The 17,812-nt window shown below is 50.2% G+C and overlaps 1 protein-coding gene and 1 long non-coding RNA gene across 3 annotated transcripts; one reads left to right on the top strand and one right to left on the bottom strand.

Annotated features, from left to right (window-relative positions):
* Positions 1-706: 706 nt before the first annotated feature.
* On the top strand, positions 707-5,993 carry PHB1 (prohibitin 1). Of its 2 annotated transcripts, none has more exons than XM_056362487.1 (7): positions 707-849; positions 1,397-1,522; positions 1,940-2,101; positions 2,538-2,680; positions 3,302-3,418; positions 4,555-4,650; positions 5,619-5,993. In XM_056362487.1, exons 2-7 carry the CDS (start codon positions 1,435-1,437, stop codon positions 5,829-5,831), a joined length of 819 nt encoding a protein of 272 aa, XP_056218462.1. In that variant the 5' UTR covers positions 707-849; positions 1,397-1,434; the 3' UTR covers positions 5,832-5,993. The 2 variants fall into 2 exon arrangements, with proteins under 2 accessions (XP_056218462.1, XP_056218463.1); XM_056362488.1 differs by having other exon boundaries at positions 846-899.
* Positions 5,994-6,813: 820 nt separating this feature from the next.
* LOC130160190 (uncharacterized) lies at positions 6,814-17,663 on the bottom strand. The gene is made up of 2 exons (XR_008825960.1): positions 17,281-17,663; positions 6,814-15,893 (listed from the first exon to the last, which is right to left on the bottom strand). It is a non-coding gene; the product is annotated as an uncharacterized LOC130160190 (long non-coding RNA).
* Between the last annotated feature and the right edge of the window lie 149 nt (positions 17,664-17,812).

Raw genomic sequence — 17,812 nt, 5'->3', positions numbered from 1 at the left:
CAGGGAGGGTCCCTCGACAGGAACAGGAGGGGCTGCCTCGGGGAAAGGCGGCTCCTCTGGGGTCTCCCTGGGCAGAGGGTTTATTGTTGTCCGTCAGTCGCCCCTTTTTTTAACAGGATTCCTGGAGCGTATAGGAGGGTGCTACTTCCCTCTAGCGGCACCAGCCCTCCTGTTCATGGGGTTGCTGAGCCAAAGGAGAGGCTCACGGCGAGGGAATAATGGCCTTTGTCTGCAGCTGGACGGGGGCGGCCCTAGGGGGCTGTCTGGCTTCTCATGCCAAGGGGGACGAGGAGTCTGGCGGGTGACTGCCTGGTGCGGGGGCAGTGTCACAAGTAGGCAGGATGCGGCCAGACGCCAGGGGTCCTTCCTCAGCATTGATACCGCTTCATCAAAGCCCCTTTCTACGCCGCTGCACCGCCGGGACCTGCCGCCCCGCTGCCTGGGCACTACCGGGAAAGGTCAGGTCCAGGCCCGCTTTGCCTCGTGACAAGCGAGGAGCGAGCACACGCTGGCCCACCCGTCCTGGCTGTCCGTGAAGCATCTCCGGTCCCCGCAAGCCCCTGTACGGCCCTGGGCGCCCCAGTGCAGCGCCCACGTGGCTTCCTTCCGCTAGGCCTACAGCTCCCAGGAGGCCCTGCGCGCAGAAGCTGCAGCTAATGGAAAACGGCCTTGTTCAGCGCCCGGGCCTCCGCGGGGTACGCCGGGAGTTATAGGCCGCTGGGCAAGGGGCAGCGCCGTATAGAACTACGTGTCCCAGAGTGCCGCGGGGAGACGCGGGCCAATGAGCAGTGGGCGTCTTGGTGCAGCGCTCAGGCGCACTGGGGCCGGTGCCTGGGGATTCATGTGGAGGTCAGGGGCGCTCGGGAGGGGAACGGGGCAGGAGGGTGCGGTGGGGCCCGGTAGGTGTCGGGCCCGGTGCCCGAGCCGCGGCCTGCGGGCAAGCGGGGCCTGGGGTTGCCTGTGCAGGGGGCGAGAGGCCTAGGTGGGAGTGGGAAGAGGGCGGCCTGACGGGGGGGAATCAGGGCAGTGGGAGGTGGCCGGAGCGGGTTCGGGGTGCGGAGGGCCCGAAGCGGGGAGCCGCGGCGGTGCAGAAAGGATGGGGCGAGCTGTGATCGGGGGGCGGGTTGGGGCAGGCGGCATGAGCCTGCGGGGTGCTCGTGGGTGGGGGCGCCCATGTACGCGGGGTGCTGCGGGGTCTGGGGCGCCGAGCCCAGGGAGGAGGCCTGCGGGCTGAGGCAGCTGTTGAGGGGAGAGGCAGGGCTGCTGGTGGGGTGCAGCCACTGCAGGGTGGGGTTTTCGGAGAGGGGGGGTAATCCTTGGCCTGTAGGCATCTGCACACAGGACTTCCCGGACTTCTTACTTCATAGGGTTTTAATGAGCTGGTGGGTTTTTGCAGGAGGGACGTTTTAAAGGGGCTGGAACTGGACGTGTGAAATGGCTGCGAAGGTATTTGAAAGCCTTGGGAAGCTTGGCCTGGGCTTGGCTGTTGCAGGTGGAGTTGTCAATTCTGCTCTTTACAATGGTGAGTGGAAGAGCTGACCACTTCAGTTCATATCTTTTTTTTAAATTTTTTTTGTTAGTAACTTGGCTGCTCTGTGCTTTTATTGCTTATGACATTGGGGGAAGATAGATGTGAAGCCTTGCTGGGCTGTTCTATACCTTGTATACCTTGTGCCTTGCATGAGCAAGAGGATTGTGAGGTTCTTTCTCTAGAAAGCTGTTAATTAGCTGCTGCCACTGTGAGCAGGTGGAGGGCCAGGAGTGATGGCTACATCTTCTCTTTGCCCTGTTGCTCCAAATGTTCTAACTAATTTCACTGGTCTCCTGTAGCAAAAGGCTTTAACCATCCTTAACAGACTGCTTCCATGGAGAAGGTTTTGGTGGTGTGTAGATTCAACAGATAGTGAAACAGTGTTTGATGTGCTCTTTTCTTCTCTAGTTGATGCGGGCCACAGAGCTGTCATCTTTGACCGATTCCGTGGGGTCCAGGATACAGTGGTAGGAGAAGGTACCCACTTCCTCATCCCCTGGGTACAGAAACCCATCATTTTTGACTGCCGCTCTCGCCCCCGTAACATTCCCGTGATCACTGGCAGCAAAGGTGAGTGTTTGGACCTGGCAACCATAAGAAAACCAGATGCTCTGATGATTTTTTTTTTCTTCTGGACGTTGAAATCCCATTTGTCTCAAGTCCGGTTTGGCACAGAGTCAGGAATGATTTGATCTGGTTTTTTAGTTACAGAATAGATTAAAAGATCCTACCTTTGGTCCTGTAAAAAATCCTTTAAAACATAAAGTCTCTGCCTTTACAGTAGGGCAAGTAATTCCCTAGGTCACTAACAAACTGAAGCTGAAATCTTATCTGTAAGGAGGATTTAGATGCCGAGGTGAAAGGCATAGTAAAAAAAATTTGTTTTTTCTGGGAAAAAGAAGTCTGAATGTTTATTCTTTCTCATTTAGTTGCCCTAGAGAGGACAGCTTCAGGAAATCTCCTGCCCCTGTGGTTTGCTACTAAACTCATGGCTTTCTTTGAACAGATCTACAGAATGTGAACATCACATTGCGTATCCTGTTTAGACCAGTGACTGCCCAGTTACCACGGATTTTCACCAGTATTGGAGAGGACTACGATGAGCGTGTCCTGCCCTCAATCACAACTGAAATCCTTAAATCTGTTGTGGTAAGGACACTATAAGAGCTGCTGGGCTCTGCCAGTCATCTTTCCTCTTTTTAGCAGTGAGGGACCCACCAGAGTGTGGAATATGTTGTGCTTCGGAATAAGGCTTCTCTTTCCAACCCCCAGGCTCTCATCAGACATCCAGAAAAGCTAATCGTAGTTTTTTTGTTTCTTGGTCATTCCTGACTGCTTGGGCTGACTTGATTCATGTTGGTTGATCTCTGGATGACAAGAGGTTTATTTGTTACCTGCTCTCAGCTGTTAGCTCTGCTCTTCAGGCTGGGAGTCTCGGGCAGGAGACTGGGCTTTTTACTTCTCACATAATCTTAGATTTCAGCTTACAGAAGATATCTGGTTTTGGAAGCATACCCAGGGAACTGCCAAAGAATTACTAACCAGTTTTAGTCCAGCTTTTACATTAAGTGCTCAACTGGACAACCTCCCCTTCAGCTTACACTTAAATTCCCAGACATTCAGTCTTTCTCTTACTTCAAATGCCTGGGCATCTTGGTGTTTGCTAGCTTTGGGAGAGCTCTGGGACTCACAGGTGCAAAGACAGGCAGGGAATGGAGCATCCATCACTTCTGGGAGCTTTTTTCTCACTGTTCTCCATCCTGATTTCAGGCTCGCTTTGATGCTGGAGAATTGATCACTCAGAGAGAGCTGGTCTCAAGACAAGTGAGCGAAGACCTCACGGAGAGAGCAGCAACCTTCGGGCTCATTCTGGATGATGTGTCCTTGGTAAGAGTTTTCCTCTTTCCATTTTTCTCTTTGGAGTGTGCCCAAATAAGAGCAGTGGAGAAGAGAATTGGTAGGTGGCCAGAGACGAGTGAGCTGGAAGTTTGGACATGTGGACAATGTTTGTCTACAGTTGCATGGGATGTAGTGGTTACTGGTCATGTCAGTACCTCTGGTTTTGTCACTGGCCTTCTGTGACCTTGACTAAGCCCTTGAAGGCTCTGCTGTGCTGGCCTTTCAACAGACTTCACTGTTGCAGGGCTTTTACAGTTAAAATGAAAAGTGCTTCTGTGGGTGATGGATCAGGCTGCACATCACTTTAGAGAAGGCAGCTGTTCCATGGGTACCCTGAGACACGGGGAGAAAGTGCTAGGCGTGAGGAGGTAGTGAAAATAGCTGCTTTTGATAGCATCCTTTTTCTGCAAAGTACTAGGTTTTCTCCTGGCTGTGTCTTCTAAAAGGCTAATCAAGGAGGGAGCTCTCCTCTCCTATCTCCCTATAAGCTTTGTAAATTAAATGTGTTGTAATCTGGCGTGTGCGTGCACCTCTCCCTCTCTCTTCTGGGACTTCCCTCGAAAGCCTGCGTAGAGGAAAGGGCCATATAGGAAGTTTCTGCAGGAAGGTGACCGTATTTCTGCAAAATGTGAGTTACGACTCTGTTTCTGGTGTTCTCCTGAGCATGCTACTGAAGGAAATTCACCTTTCCCCTGTCCCATCCCAGGAGCCTGCAACTGTCCAAACAGCCCAGACTTGAGTGCACCAGTGCATATTGGAACATACAAGGTGTAGGAAGGCTTGGCAAAGAACAGGCTTCCCTGCTTTGGGAGGGGAGCACTGAGTGAGTGGGCTGCCCCTGCCAGGTGATGCAGCAGGTGCTGGTGGCAGGGGGAGCATGGTGTGTCTCTGGTGTTACTGGTGTGCTGGATTGGAGCTGCACTTGTGTATCCCTTGAGACTTCAAAACTGGATGGGGAGGTCTGCTTGTCTTAATTTCTGTTCTTTTAGGAATACTGGCTTTCCATCTCCATTCCACTTTCACTGATACAGGCAGGCTGCCTCCCCCTTGGGGCTTGTGTGGGTCGCAGCAGTGCCACTGTAAACTGTCAGCATTGTGGACTTAGCTTGATTTGTGCTCTGCAGACCCATCTGACCTTTGGCAAGGAGTTCACAGAGGCAGTGGAGATGAAGCAAGTGGCCCAGCAAGAAGCAGAAAGAGCCAGATTCATTGTGGAAAAGGTACCTTGTCCTGAGAAACATGGAAATGGTTCCTGGTATCTCCTTTCCCACTCTAGCTTGCGGTGAACATCTCTCACTTACCTGTCCAGGAAACCAGGCAGCTGAATGCTGAAGTTGCTTAGGGTCATAATGTTGATACGGTTCTTGGCTCTGGCACATGACGGTTGGATAGATAAAGCATAAAGTTGATTTTGGTTTTTTTTTTCTTTTAATAATGTGTCTCAGTCTTACTGGAGTGCTAAACAGAAATGTCCACATGGAGGAGGTAGGAAACAGCCCTCAGGAGGAAGTGTCAGTTAGAAGTGGGGTTCAAGGTGGAGACTTGCAGCTGAAGGGATCCTGCTGTTTGTGAATTTTAGAGGGTGGACAAAGTTTTGCATGGTGTTTGATATCATGGGCGTGGGGGGCTCTGTCATAGGAGTGTTACTGACTGCATGCCCCAGGCCACATAGTCTCTGACCAACCCGGGATCTTGGTCAGCATCCACAGACGCAGTTTCATGTTGAAGCACCTTGGTACAGCTAAGAACACATGCCTGTTGAGATTGCAAGAACCTGCAACTACACCCAAAATTAATCTAGTGGATGTAGAAAGATGCATGTAACCAGCCAGGATGATTAAACAGTAGAAGTGTTTATCTGTTTTTAACTCCACTGGTGAAGTTCTCAAATCTTTCATAGACAATTTTTCACTAGCAGTGCCTTCAGGTGGGTTAATGTTTCATGAGGTTAAGACTAAGGCAATTTCAAGATAATTTTTCAGCCTTTTTTCCACAGTAGGCAGAAAAACAGTCTTAACAGGATACAGCTTTAAATTAAAATCACCTTCTGTTGTAGCTCTTGTACTGGGGAAAACAACAGTAGGGTGGCGAAGTGGGAATTTATATTTTAAACATGACAACAGCATCTTCCTTCTCTTTTGGTTGTTTTCTCTGTTGGTTATTCCCCTTTTCATCTGCTTACTTTCAGGCTGAGCAGCAGAAGAAAGCAGCTGTCATCTCTGCTGAGGGAGACTCAAAAGCAGCAGAGCTGATTGCCAATTCACTGGCCACTGCAGGCGATGGTCTTATTGAGCTGCGCAAGCTTGAGGCAGCTGAAGACATCGCATACCAGCTCTCGCGGTCCCGCAACATCACCTATCTGCCCTCTGGACAGTCTGTGCTCCTCCAGTTGCCACAGTGAACCTGGCTCTGCAGCCATAGCTAGCCTGGTCACCTCTACTTACTAGATCAGCCCTTTCCAAAAGAATCTTTGCAATTTCCTCATTGGCAAAAGCAGAGGAAATTAAAATTCAACCCATTTTGAATTCTTAATCAAATAAAACTGAACACTCTTGACAGCAAACCGGCATTCCTCCCATGTATGGTCAGAGCAGTAGCTTCACTGACCATTAAGCTTAAGTTTGAGAATTGCCCCTTTCCAGGCAGTTTGAGCAACAGGAGCAGAATTTTCATCTGTTCACTGCTGGGATGAATGAGTAGCCCAGGTGACTCCCTGACCACTAGAGTGCTGTATCGATCAGGTATCACAGCAATGCTTCAGTGCCTTTAGGCTGGCTGAGACAGGGTCAACAGACTTGCAGGTCCTGGACTACAGAACAGGGATGCTCAGGGCTCACTCAGTCAAGCCAGTCTTTTTTTCAGGTGTCAGCTGAGAGTAAGAGGACATCTCAGCTGTTAGGGCAGTGGCTCTGCTGAGCCTGTGTGAACAGATAGCACTGATGGCTGGAGGCACAGGTCATGAGTGCATTGAGGCTGGGGGTGAAAACTGCAGAGATTTCACTTATGTAGTAGATGGATTTCAGGTACAGAGAAGATACTTCCCCTGCAGGAAATACTTCTCACATATATGCTGGAAATGGAACATCTGCACCTCTTCCCCTGCCGCTGCCACTTGACCTCTTTGCTGCCACCTGCCCTGTTGTGCAGCCTTGGTTCTTTCACCAAGGTCAGTAAAAGTGGCAGTCAGCCTACTGCAGGTGGCACCTGGGACAAAGAAGGGATGACTTGGTGCTCTGTGGCTCAGGCAGTTGGAGGTGGGCAGAATTCTCTGTTACATCAACACTTCTTATTTAGGGAACCTGGACTGTGAGGAGGATGTGATGGATGAGATTGTATGAGCAGCCTTCAATAAATGCCACAGTCCCAAATGTAGTAGTGTGGGGTTGGTTTTTTTGTGCATTAGGTTTTTTTATTATTGATATCTCAGAAGAACAAAGGTTTGGTCAGTGGAGCAAGACACCTCATACTTGTGCTAATTATTTGGATAAAAGTCACTTAGCACAGGCAAATAGGTATTGCTCCTGACACCTTAAAAGCTCAAAACATGATTCTTAAGCTGAATTCCTGCAACAAGGTAAGGCTGAGTTTGCTGAGGTTATTGTGAGGGCTTTTAACTGTTTTCCGTGCACGTTTCAGGCTGTTGTTTACTGCATGTACGTAGATTTTCCAGGGTGCTTATTTGATGCAACACCATGCTACTGGAAAGAAAACGGGTGTATTGTACCAGATACAGCCTACAGTGAGCTTCAAACCTGCTGTCAGAAGGCCCAGTACTAGCCTGGCACACCACTATCCCCATCCTGCAGATGATAATAGGACACTTGTACGGTGTCTGTTATTTCTGAGCAATGCAGTCTTAGGTGGGTGTCATCACTACCCTGAGGATGTTGAGCTCTTGGGAAAGCTGCTGTTAATGGTGGGCCCATTTCATCATTCGATAGCTGCTTTGAGTTGTTGCCCTCCCCTCAAAATGGAAAGATTGCCTGGTTTTTCTGCTGGGCAGAATACGCTCTTGCAGTGATGAGGTGCCTGAGATTGCAAACTATTTTCAGCAGCTGAACAGTCAGGTCCATAACTCCCAAATAACTTCCAGGCCTCTTCCCTCTCCAGTGCTCTTGTTCTTTATTCTTCTGGTTTACCACTTCAGACACTTGTAAAGAAGCTTCCACTTTTCTCCCAAGGCTCTTTTGAAAGCTCCCTTAGCGTTTTCTGCATTTCTTTCAGTTAGTTTCATGCACCAGGTGTTGGGCTCAAAACAGTGCATCTGAAATCCCTTCTCAGCTTCTGTGGCTCTGCATTGCTTCTCCTCCCAGTTCTGCATTTTCAGTGGTGTGCAGAGTGTTTCCTGCTGCTTTTGCTGTTAGCTTCTCCGGAGGTGGCTGAGGCTCTTAAAGAGTGGCCCCTGGGTCTGATGAATCAGTTTTCTTTGCTGTTGGGTGTAATTATTTTTACAAATGTTCCCTGGCTGTTAACTGCTCCTATACCCTTGCTCCGCCTCACTCAATGCCTAAAGCTGCCATGGAGCTTATCAGACTTCAAAGCTGCTGGTGAACCTATAGCTGTCTCGGTGTGTGCTAGCCAAACCCCTTGTTTGTATTGTGCTTATAGCTGCTCTTCAGCCTTGTAGAGTGTGTGGACCGTGGAGCTGTCTAGCTCCAGATGGGAACAGTGACCCTAAAATCAGGACAAAGTTCTGCATGGGCTGCACAGGGGTAGTGGGTGAGGAAACAGCTGCCTGCTTGCTGGATGGGTACTGCTCAGAGCACTGCACAGTAGCGAGTGGGCACTGCCTGGCATCCTCTGCCAAGCTTCTCACGTGCTGGCAGACTCTTTGATGTAAAAACAAAAATAAGTGTTGTCAAGGGCTGGCCTGCCTGGCACTCCTGGCCAAGGCTGGACTCTTGCTTCCCAGGATGCTGGCCCTTCCCTCTCACTGTTCAGAGGGTATTAGCAGGGTGTGAGCACTGGCTTTCAGCACTGTTACTTGTCAGGGCAATAGAGCTCTAGGCTTGGGTAACATAAGGCAGGCCTCTGCTGCTCGAACAAACAAGGTATCCCCACCCTCTCTGGCATTTCTAACTTTGTTGCTCTTAATAATCAGTAACAAAAACTCGCTGCTGAAAGTGGAGCACAACCTGGGGTGGAGAAATGAGAGAGGTTCAAGGCCTGTGGTTTCGCACTGAGGGCAGAGAAAGGAGTTTTGCTGTGCAGGTCCTGGTCTGCCCTCCCAGAGAACCTGTGTAAGGTATGTGATCAGCCTAGTGCTGTGAATGGTCACCTGCCACCCTGTGGGCCTGTGGAGGTGGGCTCCCAGCTGCAAGGCAGAGCTATTGCAAGGGCTGCCAGCTTCACAACTCTCTTGCATACAAAGGTGCTGGAGATGCTCCAGGAATAGCAGATCTCCCCCTTCACCTTATTCTTGGAGAAAGCAAAAGCGGGACGGTCTTGTGACCACACATGGAGGAGCAACCTCTGTCTCTGACATAGTATTCCATGACCACCATGTGCCACATCTTTTGGGTAAGACGCTTCAGCCCAAGGTGAGCTGTGATCAGAGGTGGGAGGCAGCTGGATGATGCCACTGGAAGGGAAGTGGAGAAATGCCAGGTTTTCTGTGAACTGAAAAGCCCATGGGCCCCTGGTCTGGCTGTCACGCCTGGATTCCCACTGTCTGAAATTAATGGCAAAGTCTGATTGAAGAATATCCTCCACTGGGTAGTTACACCAGTTTTCTGTTGTGTGGGCCTTCTGCTACTTAGTAGGGATTGCAGCCATGCTAAAACTTTTGCTTTGGGGATGGGGATGCTTTATGTGGTCAGGTTTTCTTCACTTTTGCCACCTATTTGCACAAAACACTTTGAATTTAGTATATTTGACAACTTCTAATCCCCCCATCAAATTAGTTTGAAATTGGTTTTCTCTGGAGAAGAAACAGCATGAGCGCATAGAGCCAGTGTTCCCCCAGCAAGGCTGGATGTGTTACTGGGCTGAAGAAAGCACACAGTTCTTTAAGGAACCCAGCTAAAATAGCCCAAAAATTTACTTGGAGAAAGGTTCTACTGTAGACCTTTGCCTGGGTGTTTGCTAGCCAGAATTAAACGTCCTTCTGTCAGGCTCTCCATCCCCAGAGCTGACTTACGCCAGCACCACACCATGTACTCCTGGATCCTTCCATTTTCCAATGGTGCCATTGTTACATTTGGCACCAAAGTCACAGGGCCGGGTGTGTTTTGCACGTGAGTGGCGGAGGCTATAGCTTTGCTGCTAACTCTGACAGACCACATAAGCCAGGAAGGACATTTGCAAAGAGGTCACCTTTTTCAGACGCAAGATGAATCCATGCTGGAGCAGCTGAGGCTGGCAGGTGGGCTGCTCTCCCGCCAGATGGCAGCAGCAATTATCTCCACGTGGGAAGGGCAGCAAGGACCAAAGGGTGTCCCTCAGCCTCCCGAAGGGAGGTCATCCTGCCCTGGGCAGAGGATGCAAGGAGTGGCCATGGACAAGGGCAAAAACAATAGCACAGTCTCCGGGCGAGGAAGAAAAAGCACCAGCTGGCACAAGAGCCGTCAGATGGACAGTACTGCTCAGGAGGGCAGGTACAAGGGTTTAGTCCCTGTGCGGGGCTGTCCTGGTGAACTTCTGATGCCCATTTCACTCTGCTGAGTGTTTCCAGCTCCATTTTTTAACTCCTCTAACCTAATGCAGCACAATGAAAGGTGCAAATGCCTGTTTCCTTTTCTGTCCCAGGCTGGCTTGGCTTTGCAGCCTGTCTCCTTGCAGCCCTTTGAGCATTCCTCCTTTCCCACCTGCCAAAGGCGGTCCCTGGTTTATTGCTAATTCAGGGTGGACAGAAACAACAGAAGTGTCTAGGCATGACTTCAGAGATGCAAGTTCTTTTAGCTGGACATTAGAAGAGCGTTGAGTCTTTGGGTCCAGAACATTAGTATGATGAATTCATACTGGAGGACCCAGTGTTGGTAAAAGCTTGGCAGTTTTTAAATTTGAAGCCCTGTAGATTTGTGGCTCCAGAGTGATTAATGCCAGCACAGACTCATAACTTGTTTTTCTTGTATTTGTCTAAATACAGCCCAAAACCTAAGTAAGCTACAGGGACCAGGTTTTGGGAAAATTCTGCTGGTAATGGGCAATGTAAGACCTGGTGGGGCAACTAAAGGGCCCTGTATGAGGGGGGCTGAATGCACATCTTGCTTGAGATGGAAGAACAGCAGTTGGTTGCCACCTTCACACATCAGAGCCCTGCAAGCCAAGGTGAAATCTCCCTGCCCACTGCTTTGCCTCAGCTCCAAGAAGACCTTTGGTTTTGTTTTTTTTTCCTTCCTGGGAGACTTTGCCTTCTTTCTTTCTTTCATGCTAGTCAAAGAGCTCAGCTCTGCACCAGTCACAGCAGCTGGGCTGGCCCACTAGCAACTTTCAGGCAAACAAGCTTTTGTTCATGGTAAACAAACAGGAAACTGCCTGATTTCCTCTGTGTATTCTCTCTCTCTCTCTGTGCTCTCTCCCTATTTAATAGATAACCAGCCTACCTGACTTGTGAAGGGGAGACCAAAAGCAACCACTTGAAGAGGCACTCTGGAGCAGTTGTAATTTGCAGCATGGCTGTTGTATTGAAATGGGCATCTACTCCCAGACAGTCACTGATGCACCAGAGTTGAAGTCTCTCCAGGTAAGGAAGCTCCCAAAGTTTGTGATAATTTCTACCCTGGAGCAAGCTGGCAGTATGCCTGAAGTGGTTAGAGTAAGGGATAGGGAGGAGTTTCCTTATTGCTTCCTTTATGCTGTTTATATCCAAGTGGATCTAGCAGAAAATGCCTCTGTCCTGAAACAGAGGATGTGGTGGGGTGTGTGGGAGAAAGCACTTGTGGAAGCAGGTAGGAAATAATGTCTTAAGTCAGGCTGGAGCTCAGCTTGGCTGGAAGATGGGGAGCAACTCTTAGGGCCAAATTTGGTTTAATTATTCCTTGCCTGACACCAGGCAGCAACTGGAGGTTGAGACATTGCTCACATGCCTGTTTTCCACCAGCAGAACTGACCTGACTTCCAGCAAGTCCTGACACTAGTGTAATTCTTGGAGGTAGGTCAGGTTTACTTAGGGATGACTTGATGCTTTGTGGTTTGGTTTGCTACTTGGTGAAGCAGGAGAGGACTGTCACAGTTAGAGAGGTATCAGGGTGACTGACAGGGGACATAAAGTGTACTCTAGCTAGTGGATGCAGAACAAACTTTCAGAGAAAGACAAGCATCTGATGTCTTTAGAAAAATATGGTCTTTAAACCACATGCCCATAGCCATGCTGAGTTCACTTTCCCCATCCACAGAACGCAATAAAAAAACATATCTATGGGGAACGGACTTAGTGGAGCAGACATCCAGTTCTTGCTGAACACATCCAGAGAAAGGAGAGGAACTAGAGAGGCTGGGAAGCTCCCACAGGAGGCTGAGCTCAACTGCTGCTGTAAAAACAGAATCTGGGGTTCCCCACACTGGATATGCACATGATGCTGGTCTGGACTGGGTCAGAGACCTGCAGTGAGTTGCCCTTGATCTCTGACAAGCCAAAGCTGTGCATAAGCATGGGAAACTGTGTCCCAAACTGAGCTGCAGGAGGGCAGTGCAGAAGGCAGTGTCAGTGGAAGATGCCAGTGTGTTCATGTCCCCCATGCTAGGAAGGGCAGGAGGCTAGAGGAGAGTGTGTGCAGGATGCCCCTGAAGTGGTAGGTTAAAAATATTCAACAGAGGCAAGAACAGGAAGGAAGCAGGGGTTAAGCCTGAACAAGGTGAGTCTGTCCCAGAGACATTAACTCAAATGTGACTTTCATGGGTGTTAAGTCTTGCAGTGCCTCTTCTACAAAGCTGGTAAATACAGCTCTCTTTCTCTGACATAGTATTTGCTCCCAAGCACAGCTTTCCGTAGGTGCTTCTCAAACCCAGAGATAAGTTTCTACATAAAAAGCTAGGCTGGAAGATTGGGTGTGAATGGAAAGGACTCTAGGTTAAACACATTCATTCCTCACCAGCCAAGGTACACAGATGCTGCTTGTACTGCTTTGGTAGGGGCTGATGCTGATCTGAGCAGAGGTGCTCTTTAACACAAGAACAGAAATGCCTCGAACAGCCTGCTATGGTGATGCTTCCATTTAACAATTTCCCCAGCACATACTTTAGAACTTCCCTTATGTAGACAGTCTGGGAAGACCTCCTGAGATTACAGCATAACACCAAAGTCAATTAAACTGACAATAAAAGCCCAATTCTGAGAGTTTGCCTCACTTCCATCCTGCTCTTGTCCAACCGCCATATTCCAGAATCTGTATTTTACTTTATTAAAAAAAAAGCAGCACAAAACCAAGGCTACCCAAAGAGAACTTTTTTTTTGTGGCATGATTTTTATGCAGAGGCTAACAGCTCTGATAACACAGTCATGATACCCTGCCCCAAGTACGCCAAAGAAAGTTATTAACCCACACATGAATCAGCCAGGCTTTTATGTATTACATAAGGATGTTACTGCTGCCCTGCCCAGCCTGAGTTCAAGCCTTTCATGAACAAGGCCCTCTAAAAACACACCAGCTGGTCATGCTGGGTCCCTGAATGCTGCCCCTCAGCACCCAGGTGCTTGCTTGCAGCATTAAAATACTTACAGGGTGGGCTAAATGTGGGCAGAATTAAAGCTATTGGTGCCCCCAGCAGGTACCTCAGACTGCAGGTCTGCTTCTCAGGTGTTTTAGCACATGTCAACTCTGCTGCTCTCAAGGTCTGATCTTGGGCCCAAGGAGATAACAGTGGGTATTAGCTCTGCTATATTATTTGGAGGCAGTTAAATCTTTAATTGTGGCCTTACACTGAATTACTGAAAGAGAAGGGAGAATGGGAACAAGAATTTTGTCTGCTTGAGCTTCTGCTTTGTTCTGATATGGTCTCAAAGCCCAACACCTCTGCACTCAGTAGTGGTGGTTCCCCCAGACAGTGCAGGGCTTCCTGTGTCAAGAGGTAGCAGGAAACCCCCTTTGTTTTCCTGTTGCTTCCTCTCCCATTGCTTGAGAGGATCCTAAATTCTGCAGGACACAGCAGGATCCCTAAAAGATAAAGCATTAATCTGAGAGTCAACTGGTTGGGTTACAGACACTGTCAGCAAGGTGCCAGTGCCCTGTCTGTGCCCCTTCTCACACTTGGCTTGTTTTCCTAGTGGGGCAGGGCCTGTTCTTTACCAGCATCCTCGAGCAGCACCTAGCTCCAAGGGCCTTCCCCCCTTGAGGAAGGGGAAAGTCCCAATTGCAACTGCATTCTGACAAGTGTCAGGTCATGCCCAGTTCAGGCTGTTCCCAAAACAGAACTGTTACGATGTGGAGGTCTCAGCAAAACATCAAGCATGTGGAGAAGGGCTAGTGCTGTTCACTTGACCCTGCTCAGTGCCAACCCTGCCGCCAGCACCTAGAAGGCACCAAGAGTCACCTCTCACCATGGGAGGATGCAGGTAGGACAGCAGGAAGGCAGCCCATCTCCCTGTTGGCTGTGGGAAGAGGAAGGGCTAGAAGGCCTGGTTCACTGGCTGCCAAGTTTCCCAAGAAATCATCACAGCAGGAGTTTGGATGAAGCCAAGAGCCATCACTGCCCGAGTAAAGCCAAGAACTCTTGTAAACTAGGCCCCATCTCTCAGAAGCACAGCTCATGTGGGACTGCAGGCTCCAGACCAGGCAGACATCTTGTACAAGAGGATTCCAGCCCTGGTTTGTTGCCTGAAAGCCATATAAAAGAACCAGAGCAGGTGGATCAGGGATTGCTCAGGAACACCCAGCTTTGCAAAGCCATGAAACCACAGGAAAATTATTGACTGATAAAAGCAGGAGTTCACATCTGATTTTTCTCCTTCCCATGCCATTCTGCAGTTGGTACTAGTGGTTATCTCCACCACAGAGGTCGCTGCATCTCAGCAATACTCATACTCATTGTTTGCTTTCTTAGCAGGTCTAGAACATCTAGTCCCCTAGAAAAAAAACACAAGTAAAAAAACCACAAGTGAGTAACACTGTGTTCTAGTGTGTCTGCAGCCCCTGGCCCATCAAATTCTCATACTTTTATTGTACTTTTCACCCTGAAAGGGCCTAAGCTGCTTAGCAGAAAAAAAGATCTGATTTCCAGGGAGGGACAAAGTAACCTACAGCTGTATGGCTGCTACTTCTGAAGTGAGCTGCAAACAGCTGCTTGCTGTAACAGTGCAGCATTTTAGGGAAGAAATGAAGATCTGTATCACCTGTCACTGGCACTGCATGCAATGAGGAGGACACGAGGGCATTTCCCACACTGGTTGTACTGTAGAAATAAGGAAAAGGCCAGAGAGAAGGGGCATGGGAGCCACAGCATCTTACTGAGCAGGAAACAAAGTGCAGAAAGTTGTCTCTAGAAGTTATACACCAGTGTGAAGGGAAAGCAGAGATGACAGCAAGGAAATCAGAGGGCTGATAAGGATCTGTGGCTGAGGCAGGTGTGTGCTAGGGAGCAGATCATGTACAAGCAGAGATGTGGGGCTTTTCCCGCATTTTTTTTTTTCCTTTCCCTCTACCTGGCTGACATGTCTTTTCATGTCAAAAGCTAGATCAAAGAGAGGGCCGTAAATAGCTGAAACAGGCTTCCTTGTGGGAACAGGGCTCAGTGCCACAGCCAGTCTCTCAGCTGGATCCCTCCCTGGGAGCAGCATGAGGAGCTGTCACCCTCCATTAACTAAACACCCAGGGAAGAAAGTGTGTGACTGCTGGGTGTCCTGGGAATTCAGGAGCCAAACCATACAGCAAGGCTAGGAAGGGTCACTCTCCTCTGCAGCTCTCTCTTCCCCAAGCCACCACTGATGCTGATGGGACACAAGCAGGGCCATGAGGACAAGCTTTGTTTTCAGCATGTCAGAAGCCCTTCAGAGTCCAAGGATATTTGTATTTAGTCCTCGATTTTTTTTTTTTAAACATCCCTCTGAGAGTCATGGTGTCCACAAGAATGAGGGACTTAACACTTCCTTTTAATCTCAGTGTAGCTTTCATTTGGAGGGAGTGAAATCATTCTCGCTGACATCATCTGAGGATACAGAGCACCTTTATCAGGAAAGGCCCCTGCAATTCCTTCAGTAGACATTCAACAGGAGGGGACCTCTTGCTGCAGGCCTAGGGTAAGGAAGCCAGGTTAGAAGACCACAGACTGCATCAGAGAAGAGGGAACAGCAAAACAGAGATTAAACGCTCTTCTCGCACGTTGGAGAGAGAGAGATCATCAAGGCCCTGGCCTACTTGTGTCCCATGGATGGACACCAGCAGCAGCTTCGCCTTTGTGGATGTTGAAACAGTTAATGGCTTTACTCGTCATCTGTGTGTCCATTGTCTCCCAGCATCTCCCAGTTGTTCCTCTGCTGAAGTCCCACATTTGGAAGAGGGGCTCTGTCACTGCTGTCTTGTTCATTTACCTTCCAAGAAAAAGGTCCCCAGCATTTTTCTTGCGGCCCTTTTCAGGGCGGGAGATTTTATGACATGACATCCTTCACATGCATACAGCTAACCAACAGCAGCACCACACCCCCTGACATCCTCTATTTTTCCTCAGGAAGCTGCACTGCACAAGGCTGTTGGGCTAAGATGGAGTGGTGCCCATGCTCTCAAAGCCCAGACTATCCCTTTCCTTGCCAGCTATACACAGGTCCCAGCAGAGATTAGAACAGCCAGGGGCCTGCTCTGAATGAGACCAGCTGGTAAGAGCTCCCATGGGGCTGGTCAGAGTGAAACGCACCAGGCTCTGCTCCTTTCCCATGCCCCCACAGCAGGGGTTGCTTGGGCAAGGAAGAGAGCTGGCAACATTGTTCCGATTGCGCCATAAGGCTTCCCCAGCCTACCCAGCCGCTTTTATTTCGCTGTCGACTTTGAAAGCCCAATCCCTGCTCTGCACAGGGAGCTCAAATATGGGGTTTGTGTTCAATAATCAAGAGCAGGTCAAATACACAGACATGTAACATTACATTTCAGGGGAGTAACGATGTATGGACTTTTCACAGAACCTCAAATCAAGTGCCCTACACTTTTAGGGGGGGCATTTGCAGCAAACAAAGCAGATGAGGAAACAAACCACAGGTAGAGATGGGATTGCAGACAAAAGGTTTTAAATAAGGGGACTACAGCAGGAACACAGGTCTGAGTGGGCAAGAGGGAGCCAAAGCTAGAGGGCACAAAAGATTCCTGAAGTCCTTGGGAAGCTACCCAAGAGGCTGGCGCCCTTCCCCGTTTTCCTGTTTCTGCTACTCTAATTCTTTTACCATCGCCAAACCTAAACCACAGCAGTGCTCTTCCCTCCTACACAGCACTCAGCAGTGGTTTTCAGGGATATGGTGTAAGCTTCGCAGCTTCCTGGGAGAGGTGGCACCACTGCAAAATGCTGTGCCAGCCTGCAAAGCAGCAGCCCTGACCCTCCCCACACCCGCCACCAACTGGGAGCTCTACTAGGAAAAAATATTTTTTTCCTTCTTGTCACATCTCCCTCATACACCAAGCCTAGGCCCTGTAGGTGGGTGTAATCAAGAAACCACAGGCCAGAGTTAAGTAGTTATTAGTATTTTAAGGGGAGAGGAGGGTTTGAACAAGTGGGAGCTGGGGTCTGGCATAATAACAGAAGTGACTGACTCCTCTGACAACCGTAAATGAGATAGGGCCTTGCTGACGAGGCCTTTATTAAGGACTTACCTGGCTCCTGAGGGGCAGCTCTAGCACCACATATGACACATAGCCCTTTCAAGGTGCCACCCGTCCGGAGGCCACAGCTGCTCCCTCACGGCAGCCGCTGTGTGAGGCATTATCCTTACTCACCTGTGAGGACCGAGACTCGGCAACAATCCGGTCCCACGACGGCCGTTCTTCCCCCAGCTGCAGAGCTGCAGCCAGGGGCCTTCACCGCACCGACGAGGACACCCACAGAGAAGGCTGAGGCACGGGCCGGGGTTAGCCGCAGCGCGGCGGAGCGCTCGCCACAGTCTCGCCCGGCTCAGTTGACTGCAATTAGGGCGGCTGCTTTAATTACCTCAGCGGAGTAACGGTCGGCCCCGCGCTCCCTCCACGTGCGCCGCCTCACCTGAGCCCCGCGGGGCGCCGGCTGCCGCGCATGCGCAGCGCGCCTGGCCTCACCTGCGCTCCGCGCTGCCCCCGGCCCGCCGCGGCCCGAGGTGCGCAGCGGCTGGGGAGCGCGGCAGCGGCCGAAGGCGCATGCGCCCCGGGGCTCCCCTCAGCCTATGGGTGTCCCGTCTGTGTCCCCCTCCGCCCCAGCCCCGCGCGCGTTCCCCCGCGCACACGCGCGCGCCCCCCCCGCCCGCGCGCAGCAGTCGCCTCCTCGGCGCGCGCCCGC

The sequence above is a fragment of the Falco biarmicus genome, chromosome 17 (genome assembly GCF_023638135.1).
Source record: "Falco biarmicus isolate bFalBia1 chromosome 17, bFalBia1.pri, whole genome shotgun sequence".
Lineage (NCBI taxonomy): Eukaryota > Metazoa > Chordata > Aves > Falconiformes > Falconidae > Falco > Falco biarmicus.
The sequence above is the reverse complement of the archived record's forward strand: the minus strand, read 5'-3'. Positions and strand labels throughout refer to the sequence as shown.

Excerpts from the sequence above, each read along its gene's own strand:
- PHB1 (XM_056362487.1), top strand. The coding sequence starts at position 1,435 with ATGGCTGCGAAGGTATTTGAAAGCCTTGGGAAGCTTGGCCTGGGCTTG. Across the intron at positions 2,102-2,537 it reads CGTGATCACTGGCAGCAAAG|ATCTACAGAATGTGAACATC; the intron begins GTGAGTGTTTGG and ends TTCTTTGAACAG. Across the intron at positions 2,681-3,301 it reads AAATCCTTAAATCTGTTGTG|GCTCGCTTTGATGCTGGAGA; the intron begins GTAAGGACACTA and ends TCCTGATTTCAG.